Source organism: Arachis stenosperma, chromosome 3 (assembly GCF_014773155.1).
Source record: "Arachis stenosperma cultivar V10309 chromosome 3, arast.V10309.gnm1.PFL2, whole genome shotgun sequence".
In the NCBI taxonomy this organism is placed as follows: domain Eukaryota; kingdom Viridiplantae; phylum Streptophyta; class Magnoliopsida; order Fabales; family Fabaceae; genus Arachis; species Arachis stenosperma.
The window spans coordinates 48,208,662-48,226,853 of NC_080379.1; the positions used below are offsets into that span (position 1 = coordinate 48,208,662).

Genomic DNA, 18,192 nt, shown 5'->3' on the forward strand with positions numbered 1-18,192 from the left:
CAGATTGACGGAAATGGATCCTCTCCAGTTTTTTCAATACTTGACAAAATGCAGTGCAATCTCTCACCTTTGATTTTAATAATTGGACCAGAAATAAATAAGAGAGAGAGTGTGGTGAATGGTTAGATTAAACACTGCACACCATGCAGTTTTTTATTCACTGGAGAGGATCCACTCCCCAGATTGACGGGTCAAGTCCGTCAAATTTCTTTTTTATTATTATTAAGTATTAAATAATATAAATTACCAAAAAAATATTATATAATATATAATTTTACAATTATTTTAATAAATTTATAATTTGTAAAAATATAAAAAAGTTATAATTTTTAAATTGACAAACATTAAAATTTTTATAATTATAAACATGTAATAAACATAATCATAAACAAAATTTTTTGAAACAAAGTAATAAAACTAACATTATCCAAAATAAAATAAATATTGTCTAAAATATATAATTAAACATCTACAAATTTAGAACATAATCAATCAAATATAAAATATAATCCAAAACACTAAATTAGAACATCTTTAAAAAATTTCTAAACTCGACAGAAAAATCCGCCCCCAATCAAAGCCCGCCAAAATATACAGTTTAAGTGTTGCGAACTTTTGATATGTGACGGTTTCAATTTTCTAACCCAGTTTACTATCCGTCTGCAACAGAAGAACTTTTTCATTCTTACAGTAGTATATTAGGTAGCGTTTGGTGGAGAGACAGAGACAGAAAGACTGAGATTGAGAGACAGAGACTAAGAGACAGGGATTGAAACAAATATCAGTATTCTGTTTGGTGCAAAATGGGAGACAGAAATTGAAACAAGAATGGAACTCTAATTTAATTTGCACAAAGGGTAAAATTGGAATTAATTGATTGAAATGAAAGTATTTTAGGTATAAAATGTTATTAAAGTTTCAGTCTCTATCTCTAAAAATTTCAGTCCCCTGTGTCCCTACTTTTTGGAGGTACTGAAATACTGAAATTTTGGAGACAGAGACAGAAATTTTAGTACCAGTCTCTAAACTAACAAACACGATACTGAGTCTCAGTCTCTCAGTCTCTGTCTCAGTACCTGAAAACAAACGCTACCTTAAAGAGTGACATGGATTTCTTTACACTACATTTGGTTTTAAAAATAAAATAAAATAATATATAAAAGTAATATACAATAATATATAATTGAATGTATTTGTAAAATTTTTTATATTAATAATTTATCAAAATTAAATTTTAAGTTTCTAATATTTATAATTTATAAATTAAAAAAATATTGTAAATATTTTTTTTTCTTGAATACATGTAGATATTTTTAAATCAGTTTCTATAAAAATAGAAAAGATGCATTTGCGTTGTAAACAATTTATTTTGGTAATTTACCTATTTTTTTAATAAAATAAATCCTAAAAAAGATGTTTTGGACATAAATAAGATGGTCAAGTTTGGAGTACATGTTGACTAAATGGTTGCAGAAGAATGAAGGAAGAGGAATGTGGTGGGTCTTGAGAATTTTGTGCATGGACAGTACGATCAAACAGAGAATGGTAACTTGCAACAACAGACTCCAGCAAGTTGCCAAGGAAATTTCGAATGTTGCACCGCCATCATGTTAACATGTTATGCAGTTCATCAAACTAAGATTCATTTCAGTTCATTACCCTCATTGTCTTTTATCATTCTATGTATTGCCACCATTTTATCTGCTTTCTTTTTATATTGTAAAAGATAATTTTTTATTTATTATCAATTATTTTTATAATAAAAAATAGATGAAAAAGAGGTAAAAAAAAATACATATATCATTTCTCAAATTATAAAACAATATAATTTTACATACTCAAAGTTTTCATGATTACTATGTTTTAATTTTTTATGTTTCAGTATTTTTGGTTACCAATAATGATATGTTTTTACTTTTTTCACTCTTTCTTTCTTAAATTATAATGTTTTGTAATGTATTTTGATGTTGTCCATACAATTTTCCTTAAACTTATAATGTATATGATGTTTTATCTATTCAAATTTTTAAAAAAATAAGTGAACATGTTTAAATTTATAAGTACTCAATTGTATTCCATTATATTTTTTTTTTACTATTTTTTTAACTTTTCTTTTATATTTCATTAATTAATTAAAAAATATATAAATTTTAGATATATTAATTTTAGGATAAATTTTGTATACAACAATCACTACTCATTAATAAATAGGAGAAGAGGAGACTACTTTGATAAAGCACTAAATATATTTTTTTTAAAAACGTTTATACGTGTTATGATATTATTGGACATCCGGTTAATAATTTATTTTTTAATAAACCAGAACAAAATCGATTTATCATAGCAACAATAATAAACCTAATTGTTCGCACTATAATTATTAGACCCGATTTACATAATTTAAACCGAATCATATTTAAATTTTTTGATAAAAAGATAAATATATCCCTAATTTTTGTTTTGAAAAAAAAAAACAAAAAAGAAAACTATGATCCAGTGAGTTATGTAAATTGATCGGTTCAACCAGATCTAATAATAATTGAGTTTATTGTTATTATTATAAAAAAATTAATTTTATTCTAATTTATTAAAAAAATTTAAAAATAACCAATTCATTAATACATCTAATAATAATATAATCTTTACAAAAAAGACATTTTACACGTCTTTAACAGTATATCCTCCTAATAAATAAGATCTACTTCATGCTAATTCATGTGTGAATGTTGCAACATTCAAAATCTAGTTGTCATCACCCTTACTTATTACAGATAAGATGTTCTTTGGTTCTTTTAAAAAAAATCAAAAGTAATAAACAAAATTATTACATATTTTTAAAGTTAAAATAAAAATAATAATATTGTTACTCTTATTTTTAAAATATACTATTTTATATATAAATTTTTTAATTTTATATTTATATAAATTTATAAAAAAGAGTAATATTATTAAAATAAAAATAATAATATTCATTCTCCGAAAAAAAATTTTATAATAAAAAAAAACACTTACGTCGTTGTTTTATTTCTACCTCTGAAAGCAAATAATGCTGCAATATAGAAACAAGTCATCCTCTCTTTTCAAAGAAATATGCACAAAAGAAGATATGGTAGACTTTAAATCGAACTAATTAATCTGTTCATGATCACTTGATTCATCATCAATATCTCTAACTAAGTATTCATTCATACCATGACCAAAATAAATAAATTGCATTTATAGAATAGTAACTCTCCAATTAATGAATTTAGAGTTAAAACTCAAAAATGGTATTTGAAATTGGCGTCATACACTAAAATCGTTATTGAAATTCCAATTGTATTAATTACGTCTCTAAAATTGACAAAAGTGCACCATATTAGTCCTAACCTATTTTTCATTAATGATGTGATAACATGGCTTAATGACGTGAACTGTAAGTGATATGTGTCACTCTATGATTTGGCCACGTGTAATGATATGATGATGTGGTGACCAGTGACACGTGGCATGCTAATGTGGATAGTTTGCCACGTGTCACAATGTTATTCAGCCACGTGTCCGTTTATGTCATGTGTCGCAATAGTATTCGTCCATGTGTTGTCCATTATGTCATCATTGTAGATGTATCAAATTAGTCCTTCACTTTGCATTAAGTGACATTCAATTTCAAAGACTAAAATGAGTCACTTAATGCAAAGTGAGGGACTAATTTGGTGCATTTACAATGATAACATAATGGACGACACGTGGACGAATACTGTTGCAACACGTGGCACAAACGGACACGTGGCCATATAACATTGTGACACGTGACATAACCATCCACATCAACATGCCACGTGTCACTAGTCACCACATCATCATATAATTACACATGGCCAAATCATGGAGTGACACGTGTCACTTATAGTCCACGTCATCAAGCCATGTCATCACGTTGTTAATGGAAAATGGGTCAAAGACTAATATGATGCACTTTTCTCAATTTCAGGAACGTAATTGGTGCAATTGAAATCTCAGAGACAATTTTAGTACATGACACTAATCTCACGGACCATTTTAGGTTTAACTCAATCAATTTATGATGGGTTGATTCATGCATCAATATCTCTAATTAGGTATTTATTTATAAAAGAGTAAAAAATAAATAATTTTTGAATTTTTTTTAATTATGAACATTTAAGTTTTTTAAAATTAAAAAAATACATTTAAAATTTTCAACTTTGGAGTTAAAATTTATAAGGGATACATCATCACTCTTCCTTTTAGATCGGCATTTTCTGTTATGGTTTCTAAATCCAACTTCACGGAGGAATATAATTGTCATTTTAGAAGGTGAAAGATTTAAATATATTTTTCAATTTTTACTTAGATTTAGTTTTGTAAATTTTTTTGAAGAGGTGCCTGTGTTTTATCTCATTTGGTGTTTGGTAAATAAAAAAGTTTATGTGATTATGCTTGCAGTTTTTAAAAAATATGAGTATTTTTGAAAGCACCTAACAAAAAACTTTTTAAAATTGACTCTGTATTTATTAAAATTAAAAAGTCTAATATAAACTATAACCTTATATATTAATTAATATCTAAATTTTAAAAATTTTTATAATATTTTTAAATTTTAAAAATTATTTTATTAAATGTATTTATTGTTGTTATTAAAAATTATTTTTAATTTAATTTATCAAATATATATGCCTACAATTTTTAAAAATCTAACTTTTAAAAATTAACTTTTATAATTTATTTTTAAAAAATAAAAATTTTACCAAACTAAACTTTAAATATTTGCGCTTAAAAAGTTCAGAACCTATTTATCTTTTATTTTTTATAAGATAATCAAATTAAATAAACTAGATTTGATAAAATAGTAATAAAATTTTCAATAACCTTCTAATGCTGCATAACCTACACAATACCATTCTTCTAAGTTAAATTGATTTCCTTTTCATATTAGGGTCATGTCTTAATTTATATTATGATGCTTCTTTTCTCAAGTGAGTTACAAGAATACTTTTCATATTAGGGTCATGTTGTCTTAATTTATATCATGATGCTTCTTTTCTTAAGGGAGTTACAAAAATAACTACTTCACCAGTTAATCTCATTTCCGGGAGCAACATTGGACCGAATCATAAGTAAGGGGTATTATCGGTTTAGTTTGGTTTGATTTTAGATTAAAAATTAATCGAATCGATTTGTTCAGTTTTTATAAAATATTAATTAATCAATTTGTTGTCTATGTAATAATAGAATTGAATCGAATCGAACTAAAAGCGATTTGGTTTGATCGGTTTTTTTTATTTTTAAATTCTAACTAATAGAAAATTAATCTTAGTAAAATAATGTTCAAAATAATCAATAAACTGAAATAACATTGCATTACATTCAAATTCAACATAATTTCAACTCATTTCAACAACTAAACATAAAACAAACACATTTATTAAGTATAAAATTTTCATTTTAATACATTACTAAGCCATTTCTTCGGTTTGGTTTGATTTCTGCCAAACCAACCAAAAACTGAATCGAATCGATCGGTTTAATTCGAAAAAACTAAAAAAAGCGATTTTTTCAGTTTTCTATTCGGTTGTTGTAAATTTTGACTTGGTTTTACAGTAAATTTTGGTTCGATTCAATAACTAACACTCCTAATCATAAGAAGTGGAAAAAGTTTTAACTTATTAATTAGTCTATGCGACTCTTACTTAGAAAATCTTTTCATTCTTTTTATGTTTTCAAGATATTAAAAATATAAAAAAAAATTCTTTTCAATAACTTTTAGTAGAATATTTTTTAAAAGTGTTCTTATCTAATACTCATAAAAATATATTAATAAAACTCTTATAAAATAATATTTTATACTTAATGATAAATATAATTATTAATGAATAAAAATAATATATAAGAATAAAAATATTACTACCCTTATTTTTCATAATGTCACTTTATACATAATTTATTTATATGATATATTAGTATAAATTTATTAAAAAAAATATGATATTATTAAAATATGAGTGATAATATATATTTCTATATATAAAATGTTATTATTAAGTTGATGAAATTTTATTAAAATTATCAGTTTTCCGTTATTGAAATTATAATATCAAATAATAATAGTGTATTTAGTTTGTATTTTTATTTTTAATGTTTTTTATTTTTTAAATTTTATAAAAAAATAAAAATAAAAGATGAAAATAAAAAATACAAATAAAAGTTTATTATTTTTATTTTTTAATAAAATCTAAAATTAAAAAAATACTAAAAATAAAAACAAAAATAAAAACGCAAATCAGATACATCAATTAAAACTTAGATTATTGTGTTTCGAGGTGGGCGTTTAACGCATTACTACTGCAACGACTCGTTGCTGATAAGGGTAGCTTTTGTTCGAAACTTTCAGCCAATCACATGGCACCACGTGTCCGTTTTGGATGACTGTTATACTAGTCAGCAATATCCTTTCTTTCTCTCCCTCCCTCCCTCCCCGCGGACTCTCCTATCACCCTGAAACAGGAAACCGCTCACACTCAGAGAGAGACCACTTACTGTCCTAAACACATCGTCGTTTTTAAGTCTCACCATGGTCTGAGTTTCACCGAGTAACTTGCAGAACACTGTCGTAAGCCCCCTAAACGACAAAGAAAACGTAAAAGCAAAACAAAACAAAACAAAGAAGAAAGAGAATCACAACGATGGAGTGCGTTGGAGCGAGAAACTTCGCGGCAATGTCGGTTTGTTTAAGCTCTTCTTCGAGGTCGCGTTTGAGGAGGAAGAAGCTAGCGAGAATCCGAACCTCAATCTGCATTCGTGGAATTAGTTTGCACCGTCACCACCATCATGATGATCATCATTATCGTGAAGCTTCACGCTCGCAATGTCTCAGCGTGGAGGCCAAAGCTGGTGCCGGAAGCGAGAGCTGCGTGGCGACGAAAGAGGACTTCGCTGACGAAGAAGATTATATCAAGGCCGGTGGATCGGAACTCGTGTTCGTCCAAATGCAGCAGAACAAGTCCATGGAAATGCAATCCAAGCTTGCTGATAAGGTTTTAATGATTTCCAGATTTAGCCTCAGTTTCCATGGAATTCGGTTGTTGTTGTGCTCTATCTTGAGTTTAGCTATGGTTAGGCGTGAAAGTTTGAGCTCTGTTTTCTGCGTAAAAAATTCAAAGGATAAGGTTTTAGGCTTTATTTACCATTTTTACCCTTTTCCTTTTTTCTGGTTAATATACTAGCTTCTATGTCGTTTGAATTGTTGTCATCTTGAGAAGATGCTGATGGTAAAAGTCTAAGAATTTCTCAAGATGAATTTGCTAGGAACTGCACTGTGCTGTTTACATCTCTTTCGATATTTCAATGGATTGAGTGTTTTTTGGGTTAAATGGATAGAGTTAAGGTCCTTTCTTTGTATAGAAACGGTGATGTTAGGTGAGGTTTTGTTGTGTTCTCTATTGTGTTTTCTGTAAACATGCAGTTCTGGAAGCATTTTCAACTTTCAAGTGCTAGTTTTGAAGGTTCGGTTGACTTTGGAAAAGTGAATTGATGAAATGAGGAGTGTGTTACCTTAGCTGCTGACTTGTTTATATTTTATATACGAATGGATTAGTGGTGATCTGGGATGACTTAACGAGCTTTGCCTAACAAACTTATTTGGCCACAATTGAAATGACTTTCATGATTCTATCAAATGCTTAATAGGAGATACTTCAACAAAATTGATCATTCAGAATTGCTGTTTTCTTTCTGATAATTGTGCTTCACTCTTGCAGTTGCCACCCATATCTGTAGGAGATATATTGGATCTAGTGGTGATTGGTTGTGGTCCGGCTGGTCTTGCTCTTGCTGCAGAATCTGCCAAGTTAGGATTGAAAGTCGGGCTCATTGGTCCGGATCTTCCTTTTACAAATAATTATGGTGTGTGGGAAGATGAATTTAAAGGTTAGAGTCTTTTCTGTATTGTTATCAATATCTTTATATAGTTGCTATTAGGTTAGTACTTTAGACCTTAGAAGTTTTTGATTAAAGAATTATAAAATCAACTCAGACAATTCTGCCAATGATCACTTGTTTTTGTATTCTTTTTCATCCTGGTGGCCTTACCAGTAAATCAACTTCTGTGTTTTGGCATATTGATGGCCCTACTTCATTATTATTTCAGATCTTGGACTCGGAGGTTGTATTGAGCATGTTTGGAAGGATACCATTGTATATCTTGATAATAAGGATCCCATTTTTATTGGGCGTTCTTATGGACGTGTCAGCCGACATTTGCTTCATGAGGAATTGTTGAGAAGGTAAAACCATTTATGATAATTGTAGTACCGTTATCATTTCTATTGATTATAATTTATATTGTCTTAGTTGTTCATATACTTTCGTAGATTTATAATTCATATTAATTTTCCCTAGGTGTGTCGAGTCAGGTGTATCATATCTTAGCTCAAGAGTTGAAAGGATTGTTGAGGGTAGCAATGGCCACAGTAATGTCATATGTGAATATGATATTGTGGTGCACTGCAGGTGCTGTATCTCTTGCTTTTGACATTTTAACCAGCATTTTATTATATTGAAATTTCTGACATATTATTATAGGCTTGCTACTGTTGCATCAGGAGCAGCTTCAGGGAAACTCTTGCAGTATGAAGTTGGGGGTCCAAAGGTGTCTGTCCAGACAGCTTATGGTGTGGAAGTTGAGGTAGGAGGCTGGCTATACAGTTTTCTCGTTTTCTGTTGTATATTGTTGTGCCACTGCCCACTAATATCCTTAAATGTTACTTAACTAAAGCTCGATGTTTCCCATCTTGCATCTTTTAAAATGTGTGGCTTCCCTTGTCCAGTGTGGTAAATATGGTTGATTATTGTCGTTTATACATCTAAAAGAGTGGTTTAAAGAGTGGTCTTTATGCCGCAATGCAAATAACTGGGAAAAATATAAGGCGGCTAAGAAAGAGACAAAAGTGGCTGTAAGTGAAGCAAGGACAAGAGCATATGAGGGTCTCTACCAGTCTTTGGGCACGAAAGAAGGAGAAAAATGTATATATAGAATCGCAAAGAGTCGGGAAAGAAGAACGAGAGATTTGGATCAGGTTAAGTGCATAAAGGATAAGGATGGAGAGGTGTTGGCTCAAGAGGAGAAGATTAATGAAAGGTGGAAGAGCTACTTCTACGAGTTATTTAATGAGGGACAGAAGACTCTTCCGAGCCTTGGTCGATTATGCACAAGGGAAGAAGATCAAAACTTTGACTACTATCGAAGGATTCGAGACTTCGAGGTAAAAGAGGCTCTAAAGCAAATGAAAAATGGCAGGGCAGTAGGACCTGATAATATCCCGATTGAGGTTTGGAAGGGTCTTGGAGGAAAATGCATCAACTGGTTAACCAAGCTTTTTAATGAGATTTTAAGGTCAAAGAAGATGCCTGATGAGTGGAGAAAGAGCACCTTGGTACCTATCTACAAGAATAAGGGGGATATACAAAGTTGCGGAAACTATAGAGGGATTAAGCTTATGAGTCATACTATGAAGTTATGGGAAAGGGTGATAGAACGGAGGTTGAGAAAAGAGACACATGTAACAGAGAACCAATTTGGATTTATGCCAGGCAGATCTACCACTGAAGCGATATACCTATTAAGAAGGATGATGGAGAGGTATCGTAGTAATAAAAGGGATCTGCACATGGTGTTTATTGATTTGGAAAAAGCGTATGATAGGGTACCAAGGGAGGTCTTATGGAAGGTTTTAGAAAAGAGGAGAGTAAGGATCGCATATATTCGGGCAATCAAGACATGTATGATGGGGCTACAACTAGTGTGAAGACTCAAGGTGGTGTGACAGAGGAATTCCCTATTGGTATAGGATTACACCAGGGATCATCCTTAAGTCCATACCTTTTCACATTAGTCTTGGAAGTACTCACAGAGCACATCCAAGAGCCTGTGCCATGGTGCATGCTTTTTGCCGATGATATCGTCCTTATGGGAGAGTCAAGGGAAGACCTAAATAAGAAGTTGGAGTTATGGAGAGAAGCTCTAGAAGTGTATGGTCTGCGCATAAGCCGTAACAAGACGGAATATATGGAATGTAAATTCAGTCTGAGAAGGGAAAACTCCAATATAGAGGTGAAGATTGGAGAAAACATCCTACGAAATGTTAAAAGTTTTAAGTATCTTGGGTGCATCATACAGGATAATGGAGAGTTTGAACAGGATGTAAATCATAGGATCCAAGCAGGTTGGTCAAAATGGCGGAGTGCATCTGGTTTTATATGCGACAAAAAAGTGCCTTTAAAACTTAAAGGTAAATTCTATCGCACCGCTATAAGACCGGCTATGCTGTATGGTACGGAGTGTTGGGCGGCTAAAGGGGAGCACGAACATAAGCTGAATGTGGCAGAGATGAAGATGTTGAGATGGATGAGTGGTCATACGCGATTGGATAAAATAAGGAATGAAGATATAAGGGAGAGAGTTGGAGTAGCACCCATTGTGGAAAAGATGGTTGAATCGCGTCTCAGGTGGTTTGGACATGTGGAAAGAAGACCGATAGAACATCCAGTCAGGAGGGTGGATGAGATGGAAGATGGACAAAGAGCGAAAGGCAGAGGAAGACCTAAGAAGACCATCCGTGAGGTGGTCAAACGAGATCTACATGTAAACGGTCTCTCTGTAGACATGATACATGACAGAGCACAATGGCGTCGTTTGATTCATGTAGCCGACCCCACTTAGTGGGACAAGGCTTTGTTGTTGTTGTTGTTGTTGTTGTATACATCTAAAAGAAAATAATAATAGTAATAATAATACCAACATTGGCTCTACTTTCTGTCTTAACATTTTTTTAACAACCACCCAGTTTGTTGTATATGTATATGTCTATTCAAACTTTAAATCAAATCAATCATCGGTCCTTATCTGAAGTGGTAATATCCAAAGTAACATGACGTGTTCTCTCAACAAGTCTGATATGTGTTCCTTGTTCATGTATTGTAACTAATGTATGTTTTCCAGCTTTTCTTTAACCATATAATATTTTTATTTTCTCAATAAAAACTTTTATATAAAATGGGAAAGCCAGTGATGATACCATTTTTTGTTACCATGTTAGGTGGAAAACAGTCCTTATGATCCCAACCTGATGGTTTTCATGGATTACAGAGACTACATGAAGCAAAATGTTCAAACTCTAGAAGCAAATTACCCAACATTTCTTTATGCAATGCCTATGTCTGGCACAAGAGTGTTCTTTGAGGTTCACTCAATGTTTGGAGCGTAATGTCTTACATAGTTTGTTATACTTTTACTTGGATTCATGTAAAGTGTCAATTGCAGGAAACCTGTTTGGCATCGAAAGATGCCATGCCTTTTGAGTTATTAAAGAAAAAGCTTTTTTCGAGATTAAATACAATGGGGATCCGAATCACAAAGACTTATGAAGAGGTGAGGCATTGAAAATGGCATCTAGGCTTGTGTATTTTAGTGGATCTAGGTTTATCTTGATTTAAATCTGCATTTGAGCACCCCAAAAAAAAAAATTTTCTTTTCATTTCTTAATTTCTCTGTAGGAATGGTCTTATATCCCCGTTGGTGGGTCCCTACCCAACACAGAGCAGAAGAACCTTGCATTTGGTGCAGCTGCTAGTATGGTGCATCCAGCTACAGGCATGGTCAAATCTTCATTTTTCTGGATATGTTAAATTTATTACCCTTACAATATATTTCTTTTTTATTCAATAGGCTACTCAGTTGTGAGATCTTTGTCGGAAGCTCCAAAATATGCTTCAGTAATTGCCTCTATTTTGAAAGAGGGTCATACAAGTAGCATTATTACTCATGAACGAAGTAAAGAGAATCTATCTATGCAAGGTAATCGAGTCTATCTGTTAGCTTAGAGTTTGGACATAAAAGATACTCTGTTCCTTTAAAGCTGTTCTTAACAGTTCTATTATCTGGCAAGACTGTATATAGTTTAGATATACAGTTTGTGTATATTACAAAATTTTTGAGATAAGCTTTTTGAACAGATTTAATGTGAATGCGAGGTTTTTGACTTGTATAGTTGTACATGTACCTAATTTTTTATTTTTTATTTTTTTTCCAGCTTGGAATACCCTTTGGCCACAAGAAAGGAAACGACAGAGAGCATTCTTTCTTTTTGGATTAGCATTAATTCTGCAGCTTGACATTGAGGGCATCAGAACCTTCTTTCATACTTTCTTTCGCTTACCTAACTGGTACGGTGTCTCTTTTAAATCATAATTTGCGGTAGAAAGTTAGCCATTAGTTATACAAAAATACCGTGTTAGCTTGAGTGGCCGAAAGCCAAAGAAATATCTTACTAGAATACCATAGAGGCTCCTGCTTTTCTTGGCAATTAAACTCTTGGCAGTAGCCTATCTGTTGATAAATCTTGTCTAAACTTCAGATGGATGTGGAAATGAATTTTGACATAAATGAAAGAGTGCTCGTTATCAAAACGTTCAATTGCTGCTCAATTTTGTAATTTCAGTTATCATAGGAAAACATGAACCCATGACCCAGCTATCGGAGGATGCATAGTGGCATAGCCTTATGACGTAAATGAAAGAATGTTCCTCATCCTTTTGATAATCTATCTACTGTTAGATGCTGAGGATCAATTCCTTTCAGGCTAATCATGTTTTACGAACGAAATAAACCATCTCTAACTTATGGATTAGTGAAGCATACCACCTCACACTATCATGCAGTGCCCTTGCTGGAGTTAAGATTTCATTTCCATAGCCAGATTTTATTGTTAGGATTATGGTTCATTTGTTACAGAACTTTAGCTACAAAATGAAATCATAATTTTTCCTTTAGAGCAATACGATACTGGTGAGTATATCCATTGTCATTGTCCATCAATCGACAATAGAAAGAAATCCACATCATTGGTTCATTTAGTTAATAGTGATAGGATTAACTAGGGTGACATCTTGTGATAATAAGATGGATTATCCTATTTCCACTCCTAGGAAATAGCATGTATTAAACTGCTGTACTAAAAGCTTCAATAGACAAATAAGTATGGAATTTTTTTATACTTTAATTGCCATGATGGCCTTATCTGAAAATATATGTGAATGTTAACCTTTGTCAATGAACTGATACTAGAAAGGACATCATGATGTTTAGTTAAACCTTAATACGATTAACTTTTCTAACTTCTAAGTGTCTTAGAGCTTATATTCATAAGATGGATTATCCCATTGCTCTTCTTAGTTTGAATACCGAATGTGCCTGAAACATATGCTATGATGCCTGTTTCTTAAAATATGAATATTATTCATAGTTCTCTTCCTAGTTTGCATACCAAACCATGATTCCCTTTTCTCAATATATGAATAGCATTCCCATGAATAGTATCCATAAGAATGAAATATCAAACCATGTATTACATGCCCTTGGATAGTGAATTTAAATCTGGATTTTTTGTACCCTTTGATTAAACTAGTTTGCTATTTTAATTTCTGATCAAACTCCTCTAAATTGAGGAGATTTGTAAAATGGTTAAGTGAGGAATTAATTACTCTTAAATTAAGATAGTAGGGCTCACATGATGGAAATTACAAATTCAATAGTGATTAGTTCCTCACTTCATCACTTTACCAATCTCCTGACTTCAGAGGAGTTTTTCCCTTTAATTTCATATGGACCTGACCCTTCCCCCCTCTTTTTTTTATTCTGAATTATGAAATGATGGTTTAGTGTTTATTTTCTCTTCATCACAGGATGTGGCAAGGATTTCTTGGCTCCTCTCTTTCCTCTACAGACCTAGTACTATTTGCATTCTACATGTTCATAGTAGCACCAAATAACTTGAGAATGTGCCTAGTCAGACATCTGCTTTCGGATCCTACAGGGACAACAATGGTAAGGACCTACTTAACGATATAGTTACTTTCATCACTTTGTTAGGATCATTATATATGGAGGAAGCTTTAGATTACATTAGTTACTGTAATAGAAGTTAGAATGTTCTTGTATGTACATATATAACAAAACAAAAGATATGTTCTTGCTACATTTATGTGTATCCCTTCTGCTACAACTTTTACCTTGTTAACACCTTGTTCATGGCTATTTTCATGGAAAAAACTAGTGCCCGCATTTAGAGGGGTTTACTAGTGCTAAATAATTACTTGTTTCCGTTTTATCCATATTAAATAGCTATCATTGACCTTGTAAGAGCACTTTCATTACTAAGAATTTGCTTTCACCAGAACATGTTAATTATCTCATCCATCTGAGGATTTATTACCAAGTCTGTCCTAATTTTCATTTAAGTTCGAGCAATCAACGCAGGGATCAAGGTTGATGATAATTAAGAAATGGCCCATGAGCATTTGTTAGCAATAACCTGTAAAGCACAGACACTTCACTGACTTGCCGTGTCTGTGTGTCAGACACATTTTAGATACGATACTCATCAACACTCACCCAACACACTGTGTCCAACCGTCTCTTAATAAAAAATAAAATTTTTCTCCGGATACGCTTGAATACACCGAAATATCATCACGTGTCAGTATGTCTAATCTTATGCTAAACATATATTCTTGAAATAAGTTTAGATGTAGTATATATTATTGTTTATTAAAAAAAATATTTTAAATACTTGATATAATTAAAATAAGATATTAAAAATAATTTAAAAAATTAATTTATATTTTAATATCAATAAAATATAAAAAATATCATTATAATTTATCTAAACAAACTTTATATTTATACGTATGCGTGCTCCTATGTCTTATAAAATTTTAAAATTCGTGTGTCGGCGTGTCCTATATCAGTGTCAGTATTCGTGCATCATAGGTAAAAACCTTTTTTTTTTCTACTTTATTTATAATACTTATATTATTACAATTAAGGATTTGTTTGAGTGGGTTTTTATGAAAAGATCTTATTTTAAGTTATTTTTAAAAAAAATAAAAATAGTTTCATATTTAGAAATCTCAGGTAAAAGTATCTTAAAAAATAAAAGTTTCATATTTAGAAATCTTAGATAAAAGTATCTTTAAAAGTATCTTTTTATACAATAATTATATTTGAATATAAAAATATAAAAATATTTTTTGTTTATTTATTATGCCAAAAATATCACTTTTTAAGTTAACAAGGTCTTTTAAATAAAATATAAATTATAACTGTAAAAAAATATTTTTTTATTTTTTTAGTATTTTTATTTTTATTATTAAAATTTTATCAAATACACTAAAAAATAAAAAATTAATAATTTAATGCAACTAAACAAACACTAAGAGTAAGTAATTATAATTATTCTAAAGCACATGTTAAACTTTTTGTAAAGTTGAATTCTGTTCAGTTCCTCGAGTTCCGGACGGGTCGGGGAAGTCTCCTGGTATAAAGATGGGAATCAGCCTTGATATGGGTCTATGAGACGAGACGCGAGCGTAGCCGAGTTCCTGAGCTCTTCGCGAGGTGGAGAGTGGTGCCACCTGTAAGGACACTCCAATGCTCAAGTCAAAAAGTATACAGGCGATTTGAGAGTGAGGGATATGGTGACGTACCTTGGGGGAGGGGTAGGTCCTTCCCCATATATACCCTGTCAGGGGTGGGTCCCACGAGGACAGACCCACCTTCCTCGAAACTTCCTCTCACAGCTGTAGTTGTCGAAGGGTGAGTTGTAAAAGAGATAGGTGTCCAGGTCGCTGCTCAGACGGGTTATACCCATAGACAGAGACAATATATTCAAAGACGTTGAAATATTGTATTTTATAATTTATATCCTTTTCTGATAAGAAAAATACAGAGATACTAATAAGAGATACAATTTATTTTTTATTATTTTTATTAAATTTTTATAATTATATTTTTTATTATTATATTTTTTATAATTTTTTTGTATGAAAAAAAAGAGTAAATTATATTTTCATAATTTATTTTAATTTATCATCAAATAAAATATAAAAATACTAAATTTTATGTCTGTATTTTTTTATCTTATTTTTAGTGTCTTATTTTATCTTAATCTCAGAATCAAATATAATTTATGTAATTTTTTATTCATTAAAAAAAAAAAGCCAAAAGTCTAAAAAGTAAAGGATACTAAGCAAAATAAATCAATACAATCAATCTTCCTCGGTGTGTTCTGCAATATGCAATCTACATTCCATGACGATCTTAGTAATATTCATACTACATGATTATATAAAGCCCGTCTGCTTTATGACAGCAGCATTATAACCAGGAAACTCACGTATGATCATTTTGGATTATTATCGTTTATATGCCGGTATAAATGTACTTTTGCAGAATTAATTTTAATTGAAATTAAATTGATGTTAATGTAATTTGTATTTGAGTATTTTGTCAAACCTATTTTTAAAAAAATAAATATTATTTAAATAATGTTAACCAAAATTATATTAGTGTGTAAAATTATTACAACGACATGATTTACATCATTTTTTATATTATTTTTGTAATTTATTTTTATAATAAAATGAAATATATTTAAAGAATCTAAATATTATGGTTTAAAAAATAAAAAATTTACATTATGCAATTTTTAAAAAATATTAAATTAACATTAGGATTTGTTTTTTAAGTAAAATTATATTATTTTATCAATTTATTTAAAATAATAATATTAATATTATTTAAAAAACATAAGCTTGTGGGCACCAGTGCTCAAATTTCACTATATTTTTAATTTCAAACCAACTATTGAAAAGTCATTGTCATATTATTAAGAAATATTTCTGTTACGGTGGGTAACCGGAGATTGATGGACTAAATGGCGTTGGTTGGCCCAAATGTGTGAAGGAGGAGGATTCCGAATGGGTCTGCAACTCGGGGGCCTCCGTCCGACTTGTTTCTGTGAGGAGATGGGGCTGGTACTTGCAAAGACACTCCGATGCCTAAGTTAGCAAGAGTGTAAGCAGGTCTAGAGAGTATTGGACTTAGAGATACCTGAGGGGTGTTAGTGTATTTATAGTGGTGAACCAATAACCACCGTTGGAGTAGTGCCATATTTTTAGGGTGGTAACCGTCCCATTATCTTAGGGAGGTTAGGATATGGCTCGTAGAAGTGGTTAGAGAGATTCTAGGGGCAGTTACTCATTTGAATGAGTGCTTATCCGCCAGCTAACCCTCGTGCCCGACTTCTTTAAAACAAGTCGTAGTGAGTACCGACTTCATAGGATGAAGATTGGTACTGGTGAGGCCCAATCCTTTGGATTAGGTCTTTTGCTTGATCCTGGGCCTTTATTATTGGGCCAGGGTATGAACAGTGCCCCTACTCGAGCCCAATTTTTTCAAGATTTGGGTTCGAGTATTCTGCTCGGGGTCGTAGCTGACTTGTTGGCGGACCGACGTGATGGTTTGAAACCGACGTGACTTTCCGTGTCCTTTTGGTTCTGACAGTTACGTCTAATCAAGCGTTGTGTCCGTTAGGGATGTGCGTAGGTTTTGGTAACGGTGCATTCTCATTAATGACTGCCCCGCTTTTACCATTATGCCCCTTAGCATGTTTATAAATACTTTCCCTCTCTTTCATTTTTTCGTTTCTGCGATTTTTCAAATTTCCTCTTCCTTCGTTCGTGCTGCGCTCTTGTGTTTCGGGGACTTCTGCTTCTTTCCAACCTTCATTTTTGGATAAAGGTTAGCTTTTCTTCTTTCGTAACATGCCTTATGTTTGCATGCTTTTATTTTGTAGATAGATAGGTTGGTTTGTAGATTTTAGTTCCGTATTTCCTCCCTTTAGAGACCGTGTTTTTTATTTTTCTTTTCTTTTCCTTTGTAGGTTTTTGTCACCCTTTTTAAGAAAAGAAATGGCTTCCGTAGATGTTCTTTCTCTGTGGGTTGATGTCACGGTCCTAGGGGAGGAACCTTTGGTCGATACCGAGTTTACTCATCTTCGTACTCGCCACAGAATTTGTACCTCTGAGGAAGACGAGCTGAAGTATGAGTTGGTGGTCCCGGGTCCAGAAGACCGGGTTTGTTTTGGGAGGGGCGACGAGGCAGCCCCTCATTTTTTCTTTATGTATGAGTGTATGATCACCCGTTTGGGTGTTTTTCTTCCTTTTTCAGATTTCGAGATGTCTGTTTTGCATCACTGTCGAGTTGCCCCTACTCAACTTCACCCCAACTCTTAGGGTTTTTTGAAAATTTATCAATTTATTAGCCATGCTTTGGAGTTCCCGACCTCTTTGAAGATT

General features: G+C 31.8%; 1 protein-coding gene across 1 annotated transcript; it reads left to right on the forward strand.

The window, feature by feature from the left end:
• Window positions 1-6,456: 6,456 nt before the first annotated feature.
• On the forward strand, window positions 6,457-14,144 carry LOC130967437 (lycopene epsilon cyclase, chloroplastic). The gene is made up of 11 exons (XM_057892287.1): window positions 6,457-7,034; window positions 7,758-7,926; window positions 8,147-8,282; window positions 8,398-8,508; window positions 8,581-8,683; window positions 11,094-11,237; window positions 11,318-11,425; window positions 11,551-11,647; window positions 11,723-11,851; window positions 12,087-12,219; window positions 13,738-14,144. The coding sequence occupies exons 1-11, from the start codon at window positions 6,684-6,686 to the stop codon at window positions 13,901-13,903; spliced, it is 1,647 nt and encodes a 548-aa protein (XP_057748270.1). The 5' UTR covers window positions 6,457-6,683; the 3' UTR covers window positions 13,904-14,144.
• The last annotated feature ends 4,048 nt before the right edge of the window (window positions 14,145-18,192 follow it).

What these genes read in the sequence shown, in the direction of transcription:
- LOC130967437 (XM_057892287.1), top strand. Translation starts at nt 6,684, where the DNA reads ATGGAGTGCGTTGGAGCGAGAAACTTCGCGGCAATGTCGGTTTGTTTA. An exon ending in AATCCAAGCTTGCTGATAAG is followed by an intron (nt 7,035 to 7,757) that starts GTTTTAATGATT and finishes TCACTCTTGCAG; the next exon opens with TTGCCACCCATATCTGTAGG. An exon ending in TATGGTGCATCCAGCTACAG is followed by an intron (nt 11,648 to 11,722) that starts GCATGGTCAAAT and finishes TTTATTCAATAG; the next exon opens with GCTACTCAGTTGTGAGATCT.